Source organism: Notolepis coatsorum (assembly GCF_963971535.1).
Source record: "Notolepis coatsorum genome assembly, chromosome: 2".
Lineage (NCBI taxonomy): Eukaryota > Metazoa > Chordata > Actinopteri > Aulopiformes > Paralepididae > Notolepis > Notolepis coatsorum.
The window spans coordinates 130,234,343-130,256,422 of NC_140166.1; the positions used below are offsets into that span (position 1 = coordinate 130,234,343).

At 44.8% G+C, this 22,080-nt stretch overlaps 1 protein-coding gene across 2 annotated transcripts; it reads right to left on the reverse strand.

Moving 5' to 3' along the window:
- Nucleotides 1–6,007: 6,007 nt before the first annotated feature.
- On the reverse strand, nt 6,008–18,805 carry kdf1a (keratinocyte differentiation factor 1a). Of its 2 annotated transcripts, none has more exons than XM_084308046.1 (4): nt 18,520–18,805; nt 16,331–17,478; nt 12,358–12,432; nt 6,008–7,079 (listed from the first exon to the last, which is right to left on the reverse strand). In XM_084308046.1, exons 2-4 carry the CDS (start codon nt 17,457–17,459, stop codon nt 6,991–6,993), a joined length of 1,293 nt encoding a protein of 430 aa, XP_084164172.1. In that variant the 5' UTR covers nt 17,460–17,478; nt 18,520–18,805; the 3' UTR covers nt 6,008–6,990. The 2 variants fall into 2 exon arrangements, with proteins under 2 accessions (XP_084164172.1, XP_084164173.1); XM_084308047.1 differs by having other exon boundaries at nt 18,307–18,805.
- Nucleotides 18,806–22,080: the final 3,275 nt, after the last annotated feature.

Here is a 22,080-nt window from a genome sequence, read left to right on the forward strand (position 1 = left end):
GGGCCAGTGTTGAATTGCAGTCTCCCGTAGGTGTCCCTTGAGAGAGGTTTTGAAAGTGGGTAGTGATCCACATTCCTTTACAGCTTTGGGTAGGGCGTTCCACATTGATGTGGCATAATTGCGAAACGTGTTTAGTCCCTTATTTGAGCCGAATCTGGGTTTAACATGATTTGTGGAGCTCCCTCTGGTGTTGTGATCGTGGTATTCACTGACCTTTGGGAAGTATTTTGACATGTACATGGGTACCTTGGTCGTGTAGTGTATCTTGTAGACCAGGCCCATTGCAAGTTGCTGTACTCTGTTGTCTACTCTAAGCCATCCTAGGTTGTCAAAGTGGGCAGGGGTGAGGTGGGTTCTAGGAGTAAGGTCAAGCAGTAGTCTGACCAGTTTGTTTTGAGATGTTTGTAATTTTGTTTTTAGCGCCTTTGAGGTGCTTTGGTACCATGAGGTGCAAGCATAGTCGTAGTACCCCTGAATGAGTGCTCCTGCCAGAGTCTTCAGGGTATTCTTGTTTACCAGAGAGGAGATCCGGTACAAGAATCGAGTTCGTTGGTTGACTTTTTTTATTACATTGGATGCCATTTTGTCACAGGAGAGATTAGCCTCTAGGATGGAACCCAGGTAGGTAATTTCATCTTTCCTTGTTACAATATTGTCACCCACTGTAACTGAGAAGCCGTCGGTCTTGCTGAGTTTGTTATTTGAACCGAAGAGAATGGACTCTGTTTTGCCCATGTGTAATGATAGTTTGTTATCAGCGAGCCATATGCAGATTCTGCCTAGTTCCGAGCTGAGGGTTTTTTCAACCTGTAACTTGTTCTTGTCAGAGACCAGCAGGGCTGAGTCGTCCGCAAACAGGAACAAGTTGCAGTCACAAGCTGACGACATGTCATTTGCATAAATTAGGAACAGTAGCGGTCCTAGTATGCTTCCTTGTGGAACACCACAGCTCACTGTGAGGGGGGGGGATAGGGTACCGTTTACCTCCACCATCTGTTCCCTCCCCTCAAGGTAGGATTGCATCCAGCTCACTGATAGACTATCAAAACCAATTGCTTTTAGCTTGTCAATCAGAATGGAGTGATTGACCGTGTCAAAGGCCTTTTGTAGGTCCAGCATGACCATGCCGCAGTATTTGCCTGCGTCCACCTCTTGTTTGATGTGACCTGACATGTTTATGCCGTAATATTTTATGTTCTATTTTATGATGAACATTTTTGTATGTACTATGACATTAATATGTGTTTTGTAATCCATGCTTATGTTATCAACCATTTGCTTTGGCAACATGTACAAGCTGCGTCATGCCAATAAAGCCACTTGAATTAAATTGAATTGAATTGAATTGAATTGAAAGAGAGAGAGCATGACAGGCATTGTGGTAGAGAGAGAGAGAGCGAGATAGACAGGCAGATAGATTGAGAGAGAGAGACAGAGAGAGACACAGACAGTGATAGAGAGACAGAGAGGGAGTGAGAGAGAGGCAGAGAGAGAGAGAGACACACAGACAGTGATAGAGAGACAGAGAGAGAGAGAGAGTTAGAGCGAACCCTCCACGTAACCTACCCCCCAGGACCAAGCTCCGCACTATGAATTGAAAATGGGGGACCCTGATGTAAACAAGATGAAAGTCTTTCTCTGGTCTGCATCCCCTTACAAATTGTATGTATTGAGCTGTACTGTATTGTACCCATTCTGCAATCTGTTAATAAAGTTTTCATTCATTCACCATGGGCGACCAGGGCTTCTGCAGCTAGACGGTTCCTCGCCTGTGGAATGCCCTCCCTGACCACCTCACAGCACCACAGACCACTGCTTCCTTTAAAAGAGGACTTAAAACATACCTCTTCATGAAAGCCTTCTCTTAGTTTGAACCTTTTTGCCTTGTGTTTTATCCCTTTTTTCTATGTTTTTATGCCTTGTTTTTGGCCTATGTTTTTAAAGTCTTATGTTTTACCCTGTAAGCACTCTGAGATTTGGTGTCCAAATGTAGAGTGCAATATAAATTTAATGCATTATTATTATTATTATTATTATTATTATTATTATTATTATTATTATTATTATTATTAATTATTATTATTATTATTATTATTATTATTATTATTATTATTATTATTTAAACAAGCTTAAAATAGCTTACATTTGTAAGATCTACCCCTTTTGTAAGTGAGCTGCCATGACATGGCTGCCTGGTACCTTTGGATTCCTCAAGATCTCGAGTCTCATATGATATCAGTATCTCTGTATATTATAGAATATACTATTCTGATCATAGGGTTAACATTCTCCACTGGTATCTCAGCTATAGAAATCTGTGCATACTAACAGAAGTCTTATCAAAGGGGAGGGGAGAGAACAGATGGTAGAGGTAAACGGTACTCTATCCCCCCCCCCCTCACAGTGAGCTGTGGTGTTCCACAAGGAAGCATACTAGGACCGCTACTGTTCCTAATTTATGCAAATGACATGTCGTCAGCCTGTGACTGCAACTTGTTCCTGTTTGCGGACGACTCCATTCTCTTCGGTTCAAATAACAAACTCAGCAAGACCGACGGCTTCTCAGTTACAGTGGGTGACAATATTGTCACAAGGAAAGACGAAATTACCTACCTGGGTTCCATCCTAGAGACAAATCTTTCCTGTGACAAAATGGCATCCAATGTAATAAAAAAAGTCAACCAACGAACTAGATTCTTGTACCGGATCTCCTCTCTGGTAAACAAGAATACCCTGAAGACTCTGGCAGGAGCACTCATACAAGGGTACTACGACTATGCTTGCACCTCATGGTACCAAAGCACCTCAAAGGCGCTAAAAACAAGACTACAAACATCACAAAACAAACTGGTCAGACTACTACTTGACCTTACCCCCAGAACCCACCTCACCCCTGCCCACTTTGACAACCTAGGATGGCTTAGAGTAGACGACAGAGTACAGCAACTTGCAATGGGCCTGGTCTACAAGATACACTATACGACTAAGGTACCCATGTACATGTCGGTGTACAAAGGTCAGTGAATACCACAACCACTACACCAGAGGAAGCTCAACAAATCATGTTAAACCCAGATTCGGCTCAAACAAGGGACTAAACACGTTTCGCAATTATGCCACAACAATGTGGAACGCCCTACCCAAAGCTGTAAAGGAATGTGAATCCCTACCCACATTCAAAACCGCTCTTAAAGAGCACCTACGGAGGCTGCCATTCGAAACTGGCCACCGTAAATGCCCAAACCCCCACCACCTCCTAATAGACAGTCTCCTCCCCACCGCATGTATATATTCTCTCCCCGCCGTATGTATATTTCTCTCCCACCCACCCACCCCCGCCTAATGTACAGTCCCCTCCCCATCATATGTATATACTCTGTCAGGATCTATAGGTAACAGTGCTGTATATTTGAATACCGTTTATGTCACAAATGTATCAGTACTAAATACCTTTATGTCCCTATGCCATAAATGTCTATGAATTGAAAATGGGGGACCTTGATGTAAACAAGACAAACGTCTTTCTCTGGTCTGCATCCCCTTAACAATTGTGTGTATTGAGCCGTACTGTATTGTACCCATTCTGCAATCTGTTAAATAAAGTTTTCATTCATTCATTCAAATGTTGGTCTGCATTCTAATACATTTGAGGGTCTGTGACACAAAAAAAAGGTTAAGAGCTATTGCAATAGTTATATATTTACATTTACCTGTCTGAATATACCTGCATATAATCATTTTATATATCTACTTATACACCTGCAAACACATATAACTCTGTATGATAGTATGTACAATAATGCTGTGTATACCGTATTATTCTTACCATATATATCTACAGTATATCTATCCATATCCGTCTGTATACCTGCATATAATCCTTTTTACATCTGTAGATACCTGTGTCTTCATACCTGTATCACTGTACATAATACTACTACAACTCTGTACACATCTGATAAGAACTATACTCAGTAGTACTAATTTATATATTTTAATACCCGTTTAATCACCCGTACATTGTATATTACTATTGCACTACTGTTACATTTGCACTCTGGTTGGATGCCAAACTTATTTGCATTGTACTGTACTTGTTCTGTATAATGACAGGCCAATGTTGTTGTTTTTTGCTCCAGTGGTACTTTGTCTCCCTCTAGTGGTGGTGATTGGAAGTCCTACGGTTACTCAATTTGCAGATCTCGATCCGGACGCAGCAGGGAGATTAGTGAACAGGCTGAACAAGAATAGTAGTAGACGTTTAAAACAGTCACAGTGCAAGTGAATTCCGTCCGGTCTATGTAAAACAAAAACTAGATAAACATTGTTGACACACTGTATTACAAGCTAAATTATTCTTAAAACAACATACGATTCTTGAACGCAAAACAAGTAGGTTTAAGGAATACCTATTTTGTTTTCACCCCCCCCCCCCCCCCCCCCATTGAAATAAACTAATATGGCAACATTCTTTGAGACATTTGCTGTGGAACAACTACAAGCCACCGTGATGCATCTTTGCCTGTGGTGCGTTATTTGTGAAACAGTAAGCCGCTCCACGACACCTCATACAGGTAAAACAGGAATGCAGTGCCAGAGGAATGGGGGTTATACAGGGTATCTTGCGACAGGCTGCTGCACAGATCACAAAAAAAATTGTAAAAAATAAAAATAAAATACAAATTAAATGCTTCTATTCTATTCACTGGCGACTTCGGGACAATTGTGATAAAAGCTTCTAAAGAAAAAGCAGGTTGATTTTTCACCAGCGCGTCTTTGCCCTGTAACGGATGACAGACAAACGCCAGGGTTTTATTTCCTTTCTTTTGTGAGAACCAGACAAACGGGTTCTTCCTTTCGCTGAGGGCGGAAAACTAAGGCCTCTGATACAACAGTGACTTAAGAGAGACGAGCTCGACAGAACAGCGAGAGAGATACAGACAGAGAGACAGAGACACAGGAAAACCTGGCTTCCTGCAGAGCAAAGGCTGTGCTGTCATTGCACCCTCAATGAGCCTGAAACTGAGTGGCACTTCCTCACCAAATGGGAAAAATATAAATATATCAGAGAAACGCATTTTAAAAAATTTGAATTAATAAAAAAAGGCTTTCTCGCACTACCAGATACAGAAAAACTACCAGTCCTACTAGGGGAGGACTCAACAAGCTGTGAGCTAGCAGCAGCATATGTTGCTGCCTGCGATAGACTGAGGGACAGTGAGTGACAGTCACCTGACTGTTTGAATTGAATTGACAGAGAGAGAGAGAGAGAGAGAGAGAGAGAGAAAAAAACAAAGAGACTAGGTGTAGGCCGGGTAAGGTCAAGAGCCTGGAATTTGGTCGAAGACCGCAGGCATTGCTCGTGTTGAAAACACCATTACATTAGATTAAAATGTATCGTCATCATACAGCACAAGTACAGTACAACGAAAAGAGGGATGGCATCCAACCAGAAACAGTAAATGCAACAGTGTAATATACAATGTACATGTGATTAAACTGGATATACATTAGTACTAGAGTGTAGTGCCAATCAGTATGTACAGCGTTGTATTATATAAACGGAGACAGTATGACTACTACTGGCCAGCAGTGTAACTAGTAAGAGTAGAATATGTACAGATATAGATAAGTAAAGTACTTTGTGCAGGTAAGTACAGACAGGTGAGGATATACACCTGTGGTATACAGTACAGCATTATTGTACATGCCATCATACAGAGGCTAGAGCTAAGGGTTATGTGCTGGTGTACAGCAAGTACATGAGGGGTTATATGCAGGTATATTCAGATACATATGATATTACGTTACGCTACCATTACTGCACCATAGCAACACAGTACATTTGGTTTAGGAGGTTAAACCAGGGACGACCGAATCTTGACCTCATTACAATAGTATCAAACAATTCTTAAAATATTTACATATCGCGTAAATGGACGATCGACCTGGTACACATCCAAGATGGCAAGAATAGGGCGAGGAACTATATGCATTCTTTTCTTTTTTTTATTTTGGTAAAAATAAAACTTTACATTGAATAAAAAAAAAAGTTACCGAATGGTTCAACACCCCAGGAAGCAACACCGACTTAAAAAATATATATGTACAACGAAATATGGCTTAGAAGTTACACTTGCATACTGAAAGAGAAATACAGGTCCGACCTGCTGGTAAGACGCAGGGGTCGCCGACACTCAGCCGACAGACGGTTTCAAAGTGACAACAATAACATTTAAAAAAAAAAAAAAAAAAAAAAAAAAAAAAAAAAAAAAAGGGCCGAGTTTATTTCCCGTTGCGAAGTTTGCTAACGCAATAACTAACATTGAAATACAATTGGGTCCACATTGGTCCATAGCGACAGAATTTGAGTGAAACAGTCACTGACGCGCACGCACACATACATACATACACACACACCACACAGGGACGGTTCTGTTTTAGGGTCAGCCTCTATCTTCTTACGGCCCGAGTTAAAATGGCGTGGAGCATTTACGTCTCTTTTTTACAGAATGGAGTGATAGTATAAAAACAACTTGCAACACAGCATGCAAATTCATTAACAAAAAGAACAAAGAAAAGTCCATTGCTTTGCCCTCATCTAAAAATACCTTCTCCTCTTCTCCTGTATGTTTGCGCAGAAGGGGACTAATTAGCTGGAGACACCGGGGGGGGGGGGGGGCAGGCTGGACACCACTCCCATCTCTGTTCCCTCTCTCCACGTTGGGCGTCGAGTCTGACTCACACAGGGGGGGGCCACGTGGATCTGAAGGACACGGCGATATGAAAACGACACGAGCAGAACCACGAAAGAAGAGAGGGCTATGACGGTCCACGTTAAAAAAAAAGACAAGGTGCTCCGAGCTCTGTAACATTATCGGTCCTTAAAACCAGAGGAGAGTACGAGGAGGAGAAGGATGAACGTGTCTCCCTCCTAGCCGGCTACGTCGTCGTCATCACGGGCCCTCGTCGTGGTTCCGGCCCGGCCCGTCAGAGCACGTCCAGCAGGGGGGCCCCCGACGAGTTCGTCTCCGTCTCGTGGTGATAGGGAGAGTAGGCCGTGGCGGTGCTGGAGTAGGCTGTCGAGGGAAATAACACCTTTTTACATACAAGTACAACAGTTTTCCCCCCCAAGCCATCAGACTCATCAACAGAGCCCATCGACAGCCCCCCTCCTCCTCCTCTCTGCCCCCCCCCCCCCCCATATTGTATTTTACATTGCATTTTTGCCCATTGCTCATTACACACTTGCGTATGTTCTTGTTGGAACTGTACAACTTCCATTTTGTTATTATATTTTATATAGTGTAATATCTGCATACCGCGCATCCTGTTATCGGCACACTTTGTTAGAATTGTATATAGTCATCTTGCTGTTATTTTATCTTATTCTATTCAATGCTATTTAATTTTAGTTTATTCTATATCGGATGCCGCTACGGTCGAGGAACCACAACGAAGTGAAATCCACTCTTTTTTGCTGTAAGGTACTGAATGACGTGACAATGTAAGGAATCTGAATATAACAAGTATTTAAAACGAGACACTGGGCAATAAATACGATAGATCATGTTGAGTTGAATGGACCATGTGCTGTAATGAGAGCTATGGACTGAGAGCTATATAGCAACTTTTTTCCAAAGCGATTTACAATTTGTTCCTCAGATTTTACCCATTCACGCACACATTCACACACCGACGGCGGAGGCGACCATGCAAGGTGCCGACCTGCTCATCGGGAGCAGTTAGGGGTTAAGTGTCTTGCTCAAGGACACTTCGACACGCTGCCCGGGAGGATTGGGAATCGAAACGGGAACCTCCGGATTACAAGACGACTACTCTACCTCCAGAGCCACTGTGCACTGCACTATTGCACCGTTTTATGCTAATTCTGTAAATTATATGCTCATTTTATGCCTATGTCTCCATTTATGTCAATTTTGCTGCTGTGAAGCACTCTGGGCTGCGATTCTTGTATGAAAGGTGCTATACAAATAAAGTATTATTATGTAGATTATTATTATGTCGCTGTACTTAAGTACAATTTCGAGGCTTTTTCATTTTAGGGAACTTTGTACTTTTATTCCACTATATTCTTCTGAACCCATCGGTTACCAGTTACTTTTGAGAAAAAGATCTTGCATTGAAAACGTGGCAAAAATGTTGGAAGATAACTTCTAATTACTTTCCAATTTGAAGTCCGTCAACTTCAAGGAGAGTTGAGTTCAATCAGAGAGCAGCATAACTGGACCACATACCACTTTAACACGACCTTTAGAGGTCAACGGCTCGAGGGTTGAATGCTTCCAAGGACTGGAACACACAAACACCATATAGAATGCATACGTTTCATACTTAAGACTTAAGTTAAGTACATTCAACAGCAAATATGTCTCTACTTTTACAAGAGCACTATTCTATCGTAGTATTTCTACGTAGAAAGCAAAAGGAACCACCGGACGCGACGCTGCAACGAGATTCTAATCCCACACATACCCAGGCCAAGATGTCAAAGCAGCGAGAAGATAATAATGGTGCAACTCCTCCATTCAGAACGCATGCAACGTGACACCCCCGCCTCCCCTCCGACAGCCCCGCCGCTGAACAACAACAACAGGGTCCGATGCGCAGTAAACCACCTGCAACCCGAGCCGCTCACTAAATTACATAATGCACCGCGGGGGACATGATGTGCCGTGTATTTACTGAGATTCGATCCCTTGGCTCTCTGGCGCGGGGGGGGGGCGGGGGCTATTATTCTCAGGGTGTCACTTCAAAAAGGCCGGTATGCCACTGGTGAGCGAGAGGGGAGGTGAGAACAGGGCCTGCAGCCGAGGTAGACCTGGTGGTGAGTGGGTACTGTAGGATAACGCTGTGGAGGTAGACCTGGTGGTGAGTGGGTACTGTAGGATAACGCTGTGGAGGTAGACCTCGTGGTGAGTGGGTACTGTAGGATAACGCTGTGGAGGTAGGCCTGGTGGTGATAGTGGGTACTGTAGGATAACGCTGTGGAGGTAGACCTGGTGGTGAGTGGGTACTGTAGGATAACGCTGTGGAGGTAGACCTGGTGGTGAGTGGGTACTGTAGGATAACGCTGTGGAGGTAGGCCTCGTGGTGAGTGGGGACTGTAGGATAACGCTGTGGAGGTAGGCCTCGTGGTGAGTGGGGACTGTAGGATAACGCTGTGGAGGTAGACCTGGTGGTGAGTGGGTACTGTAGGATAACGCTGTGGAGGTAGACCTCGTGGTGAGTGGGTACTGTAGGATAACGCTGTGGAGGTAGACCTCGTGGTGAGTGGGTACTGTAGGATAACGCTGTGGAGGTGGACCTGGTGGTGAGTGGGTACTGTAGGATAACGCTGTGGAGGTAGACCTCGTGGTGAGTGGGTACTGTAGGATAACGCTGTGGAGGTAGGCCTGGTGGCGAGTGTGGGTACTGTAGGATAACGCTGTGGAGGTAGACCTCGTGCACTGTAAGCACTGTGTAAATGAGTATGTGCTAATGCTGCTGCCCCGCGCAAGGTCCAGCCCAGGTTGTGTGTAAATGAGTATGCGCTACTGCTCTCCTCTTGCGCGGTTCGTTAACCCCGACAGAAGCTCCTCCCTCCCTCCCTCTCCCTCACTCGTTGTCTGCCTCGCTCTGAGGAAGTGTCGGGTTACACTATCTGCCTGCTCTGTTTGCTGTCGCTGTCAACCATAGAGGGGGCGTTATTTATGCAAATCAGTGCTATATTAACGTCACAGAAACGGTCAAATCAGAACAGTTTAGTTGAGTGGGGGAGGATCTCGTGAACTCGAGACTAGACTGATGAGTCAATATGGTAATTAGAGACACAGACCCATTGATACTAACCTGTATTACTATAAAACCATGCTAAACACAGAAAAAAAGGCATTTATAATGCATGTCCCCTTTAAGACCTTTTTAATACCAATTTCACGACCATGCGACACTGCACAATTGTTCAGCCCTGGCCTATTTTATAATTATATTCTATTGTGCCTCTATCTTAACTTAGTTTATATTCCATTTAATTTTATTATACCTTTTATTTTATTCTACCGTAATTGTCTGTCCGTTAATGTCGCACCAAAGGACCAAATCAAATTCCTTGTGCGTGTAAAACGACTTGGCAATAAAGACCTTTCTGATTCTGAACTGGCGGCTGCACTTGCGCGGCCAATTTAAATTCTCAGTCTCACACAAGCTATCGGCAATACAAGCCATCCGCAGACACACCTAGCTCCTGGAAGCCCCGACTTGAATACAAAAACATTTCATATGTTTAATACTAGTATCTCCCGACAGTCCCCCCCCCCCAAAAAAATGTAATACCTGTGCAAATTAGATTTAAGACTTTTTAATACATTTTAAGGCTTTAAACTTGAGAATTATTAATTGAATACTTTTTGAAAGACTTTTTAATACCCTGCAGATACCCTGTTCCAACAGTGAACATCTCTTATCAAGATAGTTACAGATGTGTTTCTTTTAAATACAAACCATTGTCAGATCTAGTCAAACTCTTGCACAAAGCCACTTTAGTGACCCCTATGAATTGCCTGAACACATTCTGGATTATTGAACACTCGGTTGTCTGAACAGGTTCTGGATTATTGACCACTCGGTTGTCTGAACATGTTCTGGATTATTGACCACTCAATTGCCTGAACATGTTCTGGATTATTGACCATTCAGTTGTTTGAACATGTTCTGGATTATTGACCACTAGGGCTGTCCCCGACTAAGGATTTGGATGGTCGACTATGATTGGCCAAAATTTGCTGTTAGTCGACTATTGGTAAAAAAAAAAGAAAAAAAAAAGTATAAAAAATATATATATATATATATTATTTTTCTTTTTTTTATCATTCCATTTGGGCTGTGGGGGGTGGTTAATGTCTGAAGGAGTCGACTGAAGGCTTCTTGTCCTCTGCAAAAGCATGCAATTGGTCCACTGATGGATACATCTTGATATTTGTCTAGTCTAGTGTGTTCATTAGATGGGTGAAATCCTCTTTCAGTGCCTCTGTGCCTGTTTTCGTAGGCAGTTAGCCTCTGGTATGCGTGCCATTAGCGTTAGCCACGCTTCTAGGCCTCTTTTCTTTTGGAAAGAATGATAAAAAATATATATAATTTTTTTTTTGTATTCGACTAAGAGGTTGGCTAGTCGACTACGGCTCCTTTCGACTAATACGGGTCAGCCCTATTGACCACTCAATTGTTTGAACATGTTCTGGATTATTGACCACTCAGTTGCCTGAACATGTTCTGGATTATTGACCACTCAGTTGTCTGAACACTTTCTAGATTATTGACCACTTTGAGTCGCCTCAAAAAGGTTCTGGATTATTGACCACTCAGTTGTCTGAACACTTTCTAGATTATTGACCACTTTGAGTCGTCTCAAAAGGTTCTAGATTATTGACCACTCAGTTGTCTGAACACTTTCTAGATTATTGACCACTCAAGTTGTCTGAACAGGTTCTGGATTATTGACCACTCAGTTGTCTAAACACTTTCTAGATTATTGACCACTCAGTTGTCTGAACACTTTCTAGATTATTGACCACTCAGTCGTCTCAACAGGTTCTAGATTATTGACCACTCAGTTGTCTCAACAGGTTCTGGATTATTGACCACTCAGTTGTCTCAACAGGTTCTGGATTATTGACCACTCAGTTGTCTCAACAGGTTCTGGATTATTGACCACTCAGTTGTCTCAAAAGGTTCTGGATTATTGACCACTCAGTTGTCTAAACACTTTCTAGATTATTGACCACTCAGTTGTCTAAACACTTTCTAGATTATTGACCACTCAGTTGTCTCAACAGGTTCTGGATTATTGACCACTCAGTTGTCTCAACAGGTTCTGGATTATTGACCACTCAGTTGTCTCAACAGGTTCTGGATTATTGACCACTCAGTTGTCTCAAAAGGTTCTGGATTATTGACCACTCAGTTGTCTAAACATTTTCTAGATTATTGACCACTCAGTTGTCTAAACACTTTCTAGATTATTGACCACTCAGTTGTCTCAACAGGTTCTGGATTATTGACCACTCAGTTGTCTCAACAGGTTCTGGATTATTGACCACTCAGTTGTCTCAACAGGTTCTGGATTATTGACCACTCAGTTGTCTCAACAGGTTCTGGATTATTGACCACTCAGTTGTCTCAACAGGTTCTGGATTATTGACCACTCAGTTGTCTCAACAGGTTCTGGATTATTGACCACTTTGAGTCGTCTCAACAGGTTCTGGATTATTGACCACTCAGTTGTCTCAACAGGTTCTGGATTATTGACCACTCAGTTGTCTGAACACGTTCTGCGCTCAGCTCACAGGTGTTACTTACTTCTCCCACTGTAGTGTCTCATTTTTCTCGCCAGCTCGTCAGACGACGTCTGCTCCGACACCTTGACCTCCGGCACTGTTGCAGGGACAGACGACGGAGTTAAAGTAAACAAACATTGAACGCAGCAGGGATTCAATCAATAGTCAATCATCTATCCACACCGTCTGTACTTACCTGCACATAGTCCTTTACTGTATCTATACTGCATCTCTGTACATATACTACTCTTACTAGTTACGCTGCTGGCCAGTATGACTTACTACCATAGTGTCTTTTTTTTTTATCCACTTTTTCTCCCATTTTCTATATTTTTTTCCCATCCCAATTTCGTATCATCCAATTCAACCCTCCCCTGTCACGAACGCTGTTTCTTGTCTCCCACAAGCCGGCTGCAATGTGGACTAAGTCATACATAGCACAAGTCCCCTCCGGTACTTGAGGTAACAGCAGTCGCATCTTTTCACCTGCGCAGCTCGATCTCTCAGTGGCGAGGAGTAACGCGTGGGAGGCTCACGCTGCCCCTGACACTTCCTGATTCTACTGCGCAGGCGCACCAACCGACCTGTAGGAGTCGCTGTCCACAACGCCCGATCCCCACCCATCAGTTTCCCACCCCCTAATACGGCCAATGTGTATTAGTATGAACGACCAGCTAAACTGAAAGCAAATGTGGAGCGCTGGGCTCGAACAGGCAAGCCCAGCGTCTCCGTCATTCGTGGCGAGCGCCTTGCCCACTACGTCACGTAGCCGCCTACCATAGTGTCTTTATACCTTTATCACTGTACATGATAATCACTGTACACACCCAAAAAATAAATGTAAAAAAATACACCAAAGCGAAGAAAACAACATGGTTGACCCGTTCATGTTGTTCCACAAGACAACATGACTCATTATCAGCAGACGGGTGACATGATCGGCATGTTTGGAGTCTTAAGACGCAGGTTGTCATTCCATTATTCCTTCCTACTGGATAACACTGTAGTATTAATTACTAGGGCGGGGCAATTCATCAAGATTAAATTTCAATTGCGGTTTTTGTCTTCCCACGATCACGAAGACAAGACGATCGAGATGAAACGTATTGCACCACATGCCGCGTTGCTCCCCCCCCCCCCCCCCCCCCCAAAGGTTATGGAAACTGGCACATCTCTTCAGTTGTTTTAAAACGTCTTCGCTAACTTGTACAAGACGACAGGAAGGCAGCCTCGGTCGCGAAGGAAGCAAAAATCAATGTTCTCAAATCAATGAATAACCGTGTTTAATAATCGCAATTTCAATATCAATCAAAATAATCGTGATTATGATTTTTGGCATAATCAAGCAGCCCTTGTAATTACTACCGATCAAATTAACTATACCCAGTAGTAACAATTTCTATATTTTATACCCGGTTTAATCACCTGTATATTGTATATTACTATTGCATTTTACTGTTACATTTGGTTGGTAACATCTGGTTGGACGCCAAACTTATTTTCGTTGTACTGTACTTGTGCCATATGACGACAATACATTTGAATTTAATCTTAACTAGGCACAATACTTTCCATAAGTAATATCTGGTATTGCACATCCTGCAAATAAAATGTGAATCTAATCTAAATCTGAATCTAATGTACCTGACATCTTTGCGGTGCTGTACACTGTACGCATTGTGTTTTATTACGACATACATACCAACTATTCATCTGTTTTATTCTCCATCGATCATCCATAGCAACACTATTATCACCGACATCCAAGATGGGGGATCCCCCCCTTGAACGGCCCTTCTAAGGTTTCGCTCCTCCACATTGCCTGTTGTGCTTTTTTCCTATTGCTAGGTTTTTAGTGAGTTTTCCCTTACCTTCGCTGGGGTATGTCTGGGAGTGTTGCATTTATTTATTTGACATTTATTTTGGATTTCATAAATACATTTTCTTTTGTTCTTGATTTATTGTGATGTTTCTTTTCGACTTGTTTAAAGAAGACTTGTCCGGCCCATGGGGACATTAACACATTAACTGCCACGGAGTTTGCCCGTCTCATACCACTCTCTGCCACCACTCTAAGCCTATGGAGATGTTTACCTTCTTTGCAGGGCTATAGCTTTTTTAATTGTATTGCTAAATTGACATTACTATGGCCCATTCAACATCGATTATCTATCGTTCAGGATGTAGGAACGTTGTACTTTTTCATTCATAGATTCATACGAAAATACCGTCTAGAATATAAATATGTTTTTATCGTTTTCTGCAGTAATTCCTAGAACGTGAGTTATAGGCATAAACGCATATATAGATTATCAACTGCCATTTGTTGCCGAGTCCCGCAACAATATGCGAGTGCCGGACGCATTTTCCAGATGCACGGAGATCACCAGAGATCCATTTCCGGTTGCAACTCGCCGATCATCCACCAGGCAGCAGTATTGAAGCGTTGCAGACAGGGGGCGAAACTAGAGCCCGCCAAGCGCCATTGGCGATTAGTTTTTACATTTGGCGACTCCCACTGAGAGGTCTGCCCGCCGTGTGGCGTGCAATCAAATAGTCATGTGAAAACCGAAAATCATGATCCAATTGTGAGCGGAGTTCTCACTCGCTGTCTCAGCACAGACACGCAGCGCATTGCTGCTCCTACCCCTCCCGCACCTGTTTCTGTATGCTGCTGCATGTAAACAGAGGTCATTGCCTCGGACAGTCACCGTGACTGACGTTAGTCTAGTCAGAGGGACCTCCGTGAGCTAATGTTAGCTACTGTTACAAAATGACCCAGTCAACTATTCACTTTTAGTTTAATACATGAGGCATTGTGTAACGTTATCCAGCCGGCTAGCTACTGATAGCTCCCGACATCAACAACTGCTCCAGCAAGTGTCCAGTGCATAATACCTCCGTTGGCTAGGTAGCTCATGTTAGCCCACGTTAGCTCACTAGTCACTACGAAATGTCCCAGTAAACTAAATAGTTCAGAGGCGTTGTCCCAACGCCATCCAGCAGTAGCTACAGATAGCTCCTGACATCAATGTCCTACAACATGCGTATTCGAGCCCCTGGCTTACATCGCATGAGGGCTGCTGAATAGGGTCTAGCTGCAGCGCAGGAGAATCCTTTCATGCTGAATGTAGAGTTTAGGGTCCAGCTGCAGCGTCGGAGAATCCTTGCTGGAGCTGGAGGCCACTCGAGTATACACACAGACAGTGGAGCTGTTTGCAGACAGCGAGGTGGCGATGTCTCGCAGATAATACAACTACAAGTATGATTATATAATATATATATTTTATTAAAAAAGAAATTATATAAAATAATAATTATTGTTTTTTTTTAATCAAAAAAAAGTTGGCAGGTAAGAAATATGAAGAATCTACCCGCCACTGGCCGGTGAGTAAAAAAGTTAATTTCGTGCCCTGGTTGCAGAGTTGTGCAGGCTCCCACTGTATCAGCCGAGGCTGGGTGAGGGAATTATGAATACCATGGCGAAAAAATGAAATATGATATCAATAACGTCGTACGCCGTGGTTTGGCAGAATTAGCATGACCTTGAAAAACGTTGTACGACGTTATTGGCGCCCAATGTGTTAACTTGTGATTTCGGGGCTTTACAAATACATTTGATTTGATTTGAAAGAGTCCATATATATACTCACTAGGGACGGGTACTGTTCACATTTGAACCGATACGGTACCGGTACCTGTGAATCGATAACGGTACCCAACGGTACCTTTTTTCTGTACTTTAGTCTCTAAAAATGTAATCTACCTACCTCAGTTGTAAAAAAAAAAATTCAAATAACCACACTTTCGACCGTTTTCGGCTTGCCATCGCCCCGACTGCTTTGTTGTTGAATCAAGTCAAATCCTAGGTAAGCGTATATTGTGCGTGTGAACGTTGACATAAAAAAAAATGTGAATCGATACTCGGTAGTACCGACGTGTTTCGGTAAGCACCTTTAAAAGTACCGAATTCGGTACCCATCCCTAATACTCACTGTCGCTGCTCATGAACGTGTTGGTCATGGTCTCGTTGCCGCTGTCGGGGAGGGTGCCGTCGCTCCTCCCGTTGGCCCGCTGGCCTGGCGGGGGCGCCTGCTGCAGGGGGGCCGGGGGGGGACCCCCCTTGCTCCGCTTGCCCTTGCGCGTGCTGATGCGGATGACGCCGTGCACCAGCTTGCACTCGGCCTCCTGCTCCTCCAGGTTGTAGTCCTGGGCGATGCTGTAGATGAGCTCGCTGATCTCGTTGGTCTTCCTGGAGAACGACGAGTCCGACGTGCACTTGGCCAGCTGGTCGATCTGGTGCAGGGCGTACAGCTCCAGCAGCTTCTTGGTGATGAGCGAGTCAATGTCGGTGCCCGCGTCGCTCAGGTCGTCCAGGTCCAGCTCCTCGCGGGAGTACAGGCTGGTGTTGCTGACCGGCCGCTGTGTGCCCGTGCCGGTGGGGTTGGTGGTGGTGGCGCGCGACGCGCGGGTCACGTGGCTCGCCTGCTGCTGCGTCGGGAATATGGACACCGTCTTGCCCGCGATCCGCACGTCCTGGTAGCGGAAGCTGTCGCTGGCGGGCAGCTTGGAGGGCTTGGACGGCGGCCTGGCCTCCACGGGCACGCCGCAGGTGGGGTTGGACAGGGCCATCATGCCGTTGGACACGTGGCCCTCGCTGCCCGCCTTGGAGGGGTGGTCCGTGGAGCTCTCGTTGACGGGCAGGCAGGGCTCCCGGCTGCCGTAGAAGCCGCAGGTGAGGACGCAGCAGATCAAGGCCTTGCAGCCGCTCCAGCCCATGGAGGCGCAGGAGCCGCAGGAGCGCCGGCCGCTGGGCGCGTTGTCCGCCGAGCCGGGGATGAAGCCCAGCGTCTCCGAGCCGCGGCCGTTGGCGACGTTACGCTGCTGGTGGCCTCCTCCCCGGCGGCCGTGCTTGGCCTCCTGGTGCCGGGGGTGGTCGGCGTGGTGGTGCTCCGGCGCATGCTGCTCCCCGTGGTGGTGGTGGTCCTTGTGGGACTCCTGGCTGGCCGTGCTGTCCCGGGATATGGTGCGGTCGTGTCGGTAGCCATCCGCTCGGGCGCTGCTGGAGGTGTGCTTCTTGTGGTGGCGGGACGACTGGTGAGCCCCTGTGCTGTGGCCAGGCATGGCTCAAGGTGCCCGGGGCCTGGCGGGGAGACAGGCGCACGGGAAACATGAGAAGGGGCCTTAAAACCTCAGAGGTGTTTTTAACTCTTGTATCGACATTAGGCCTAGGGCAGGCGTTCCAAAGTTTGGGGTCAACTTGGGGCCCCTTCAAAAAAAGAAACGTCAGTCAAACTTAAAATGACAATAATGTGAAATCAAAGAGAAAAAACTAAACCGTCTTCTACCATCATGCACTCTTCCAATAAATCATCTTCCTTGTCTATATTACTACCTACTAATAGTAGCCTACATAATAGTATAGTAGGCTACTATACAAATATGTCTCTACTAATATGCACAGACTCAACACTGCAGCACCCCAGTTTTAACACTCGGCTGAAAGAGTTGTACCCTTCCTGCTGACTTGTCGTACAGAATTTGTAAGTGGCTTTGGATAAAAGCGTTCAGCTAAATTACTAAAACGTAAATTACTGATATCAGATTCATCACAAACCGCTGTTTACAATGAATGCACAGTGAAAACAGTTAGTAGTGTAAGAAACATAAACATAAAACACAGGTTTTAAATGGTGCAGTCACAGGGGTTTTCCAGTCTTAATGTGTGGGATCAGCTTTGAAAAAAAGATTGGGAGTTGTACTATGAAAACACATTTGTCCCAATGTCCTTGTTCTGAGAGAATGGATGTAAATACTGTACAGAGAGAGAGGAGCCCTGATGGCCCGACGACGACTTGGTCGACTAGTCGCGCCCACAGATAGATCTATTGTTTGACCTACATCTGGAGGACAACAAGTGTCCAAAACGTCACCGCAACAACAACGAACGCCTTTTTAAACGAAGACTTACCGCATATGAGGAAGTAGTTTGGGTCGTTTTTATTATTCCAGGTAACTTGCTGGTTTGGCGATAATAATAATATACCACGGAAGTCTCAGTGTGTGTGTGTGGGGGGGGGCTTCTGCTCTCGCTCTAATACACACTTATCATATACAGTAATGTTAAATAACTGCCAGATATTGAAATATTGAGTAACAAAGGGGGGAGGGCAAAAGCACTTACTCCTAGGACATTCTTTGATAATTGTACCACAGCCCAAAAAAATACAAAAAAAGAATCCAGGCGGAATGAAATGTGCACAGGGGGTGAAGAAGGGGTTAACACGGCGCGTTCCCAGGTGTTTACTCTCCTCGTCTTGCTGAAAAGTTGAAAAGAAAGTCAGTTTCAAAGAGCGACTATCTGCTCGTTCGAGTCGTTCTCCTTTTGGGGTAAACTCCAGTGTCGTGTTCCCTGGTGTCTCTGCTGGTCTGCTGCCTGGTCGTTACCTGCGGCTACAGGTTCTTCTACACCCACCCACCCACAGGTGAGACATGACGTCACACAACCCGGATATGAACTTATTGGAGAAGAGGGGGGGAAGCCTATTGCTTAATGACATGTCATGAGTGCTGCTTTTGCTTCCGCGTTTTCCCTGATTGGCTGCGCCATGCCCCGCGGCAGGCGCGGCAACCGCAGAGCAGAGCGGCAGAGCGAGCGGAGCGGCAGAGCGAGCGGAGCGGCAGAGCGAGCGGAGCGGCAGAGCGCGAGCGGAATTAGGTAACCGCCGCAGGAATCCGCCATGATTTTCATTCGGCGCTTCAGCTCACCTGGCATAGCAGCGGTCCTGCGGCCCTGCGGTTCGTTGTTGACGAGTTCTAATCCCATGAATTTTTTTTTTTAACGTGATTTTTTTTTAACGTGTATTCTTTCGCCGGTTAAGGTTAGGCATGGTTAAGGTTAAGGTTAAGGTTAGGCATTGTTTCGGAGTTGGTTAAGGTTAGAACGGTTAAGTTTAGGCGCTGTTAAGGAGCTGGTTAAGGTTAGAGTTTGTCAAAGAGAATGGCAATATTCTTTCTATGGTTAAGGTTAGGCATGGTTAAGGTTAAGGTTAAGGTTAGGCATTGTTTCGGAGTTGGTTAAGGTTAGAACGGTTAAGTTTAGGCGCTGTTAAGGAGCTGGTTAAGGTTAGAGTTTGTCTTAGAGACAGCCTATTTCCGCACTGCCGCTCTCCCGCGTTGCCGCGGTCACATGGTCAAATTGTCACATTCTTGCACTCATGACCTGTCATAAAGCAACACGCGGGGGGAATGGGCGTGATTCTTTTCCGTAGCCTATGTTTGCGAAGACGCTCTCTGATTGGCTAGCCGCGTACAGCGAAGACCCTCTCTGATTGGTTTAGCGCCGAAAGGTCTCTTCCGCATATTCAACAATTGATATGTTGTTCCTGTCACGTTTTAGACTCAATCGTGAAAGTTGTAAAAGATACTTAACACTTTGACTGCCGGGAACCGTCTTTAGACGTCTTTGCTGGCCATGCTAAAGTTGCCGGAGGACGCGTTACGTCGTCCTTATATCAATATTTCAAAAATCTGCGATCGGATTCATATGTCCCCTCCGCTGGCCTGAGATCCACCAGCAGGACCCACTGAGCTCTCTGGCGGTTCAGGAGCGCCATCTGGTGGCCGATCGGCGCAATCGCCAAACAGGATGTTGCATAGAGGTTGTCCTAGACGTCCGTAGTACTTCCGGGCGCTCGCTATAGGTCATGGGACTCTGGCTCGTCACGCTACACGGTGATCGATTGGCAATAACTCGATAAACAACATGATTTGGACGTATATACCATTATACAAGCTGGAGATGGACCGGGTAAAAATATATCCCATAATGATAAGATTTCTACTCTACGATGATCGCCCAACGGCGCGCGGAGACTGGGGTGAGTTTCAGCGTGTAACGTTACCGTCTTCGATACTAACTACTATTATCAACATTTGACCCACATTAGATGATTGGTATAACGCTGCCCACGGAATTATAAACGCCCCCTCGCCCATCCGGTCAACATCAGATGACGTGTAGTAACTTCTAGAAGTACGTCTAGTTGGAATTTTTTATATCGCGCTGATTGCCATCAAACTGTATTTCATCATCAATATAATGCATTTGGGGCTATATATCACGTTCTGGAGAAAGCTGCAGAAAGAGATGAAAACATACTTATACATTAGACCATACTTTACTATGAATATGTGAATGAAAAAGTTTAACGTTGCTACACAATGAACAATACATATAGGACTTTGAATGGGCCCTAATAATGGCAATGTAGCAATAGAATTTAAAAAGTTATAGCCCTGCAAAGAAGGGGACTTTCTCCATAGACAAATAGCGCTGGCAATCTATGGTATATCATGAATTTAACCTTAGGCAGCCAAAGTGTTAAAGATATAAGAGATGAAACACTTTTGAAGGTATTTATTATAAAAAGTTAACAAGCAATGTAATATAAAAGTGAATAAGCAAAGTGGTGAATATAGCAAGGTACAATTGAAATCTAGATTGTTACAACCAGCCGGTCGAGTATAAAAGAAAGAAAAAACAGTCAAGTCTTTGTGGGTCAGTCCAGCAGTCTCGTCCGTGGAGTCCAGTCAGTCCGTCCAATCAGTGTCCAGTAGAAGTCAAAGCAGAAAAAGTGAAGAAGAAGTCCCCCTCCTTCCCTATTCGAGTGTTTTATTAGCGATCCCATAGTCCAGTGTGTATGTGGTCTCTGTCCTGAGTGCACGTTGTGTGTCTGTGTGTATTGGTCCGCCTGTATGTCTGCCGTGCACGAGTGCGTGGTACGCACACTTATGTGCGCATTTTGTGTGTGTGTGACTCTATGATAACGATCTGTGACTAATGGAGACTAGAGTATGTGACCAGTGATTGACCTGGTCGTATATTAGTTGGCTTGTGGCATTCTGTCATAATGAGTTGAATTATTTGGTCCGGCTATAGTCTGGTGGGATCTCTCACCAATGGAGTCACTGTGTGCGCGTTGAGAGCGAGGGTGTATGTATGTGTGTGTGTGTGTGGGGGGGAGATGTGTGTGTAGGTTTGTATGTGTGTGTGCTTTGAGAGTGTGGATATGTGTGCTTGTCCTATGTGTAAGTGTGTGTGTATCTGGTGTGTGTGTATCTGTCCTGTGTGTATGTGTGTGTGTATGCTTGTGTGTGAGAGGGACGGAACCAAGGGTCAGCAGGTCACTGATAAGAATCTGTGAGTGGTCTGGCTGGGCCAGAGAGAGAGAATCTAAGGGAACCAAAGAGAATGTCTCTGCTATAATATTTACGTGATATAATACGTGTCATATTTCAACATTCCCTAACCCTAACCTTAACCCTAACCTTAACCCTAACTCTAAGCATAACCCACTTCGAAAGAGGGCCAAAGCATAACCACTTTGAAGCAGAGAATATATATGTACAAGGCGGAAGAGACCCTTCGGCGCTAAACCAATCAGAGAGGGTCTTCGCTGTACGCGGCTAGCCAATCAGAAAGCGTCTTCGCAAACATCGCTCCCCGGTAGCGATAAAAAATTTCCTATGTTCCCCGGTAGCGATTAAAAAAAAATCCTATGTTCCCCGGTAGCGATAAAAAAAAAAATCCTATGTTACCCGGGTCCTATGTTCCCCGGTAGCGATAAAAAGGGTCCTATGTTCCAGTTCCCCGGGTCCTATATTCCCCACTCCTGTAAAAATCATGTTGGGAGCAAAATGGATGTTCGTGATTCGGCGTTGTTCTGTGGACCCTCCTCCCACG

Coding starts and splice junctions, on each gene's coding strand:
- kdf1a (XM_084308046.1), bottom strand. CDS start 17,459: ATGCCTGGCCACAGCACAGGGGCTCACCAGTCGTCCCGCCACCACAAG. Junction 12,433..16,330: donor CACGTTCATGAGCAGCGACA/GTGAGTATTAGG, acceptor TCCCTGCAACAG/TGCCGGAGGTCAAGGTGTCG. Junction 7,080..12,357: donor GAGACACTACAGTGGGAGAA/GTAAGTAACACC, acceptor TTCCCTCGACAG/CCTACTCCAGCACCGCCACG.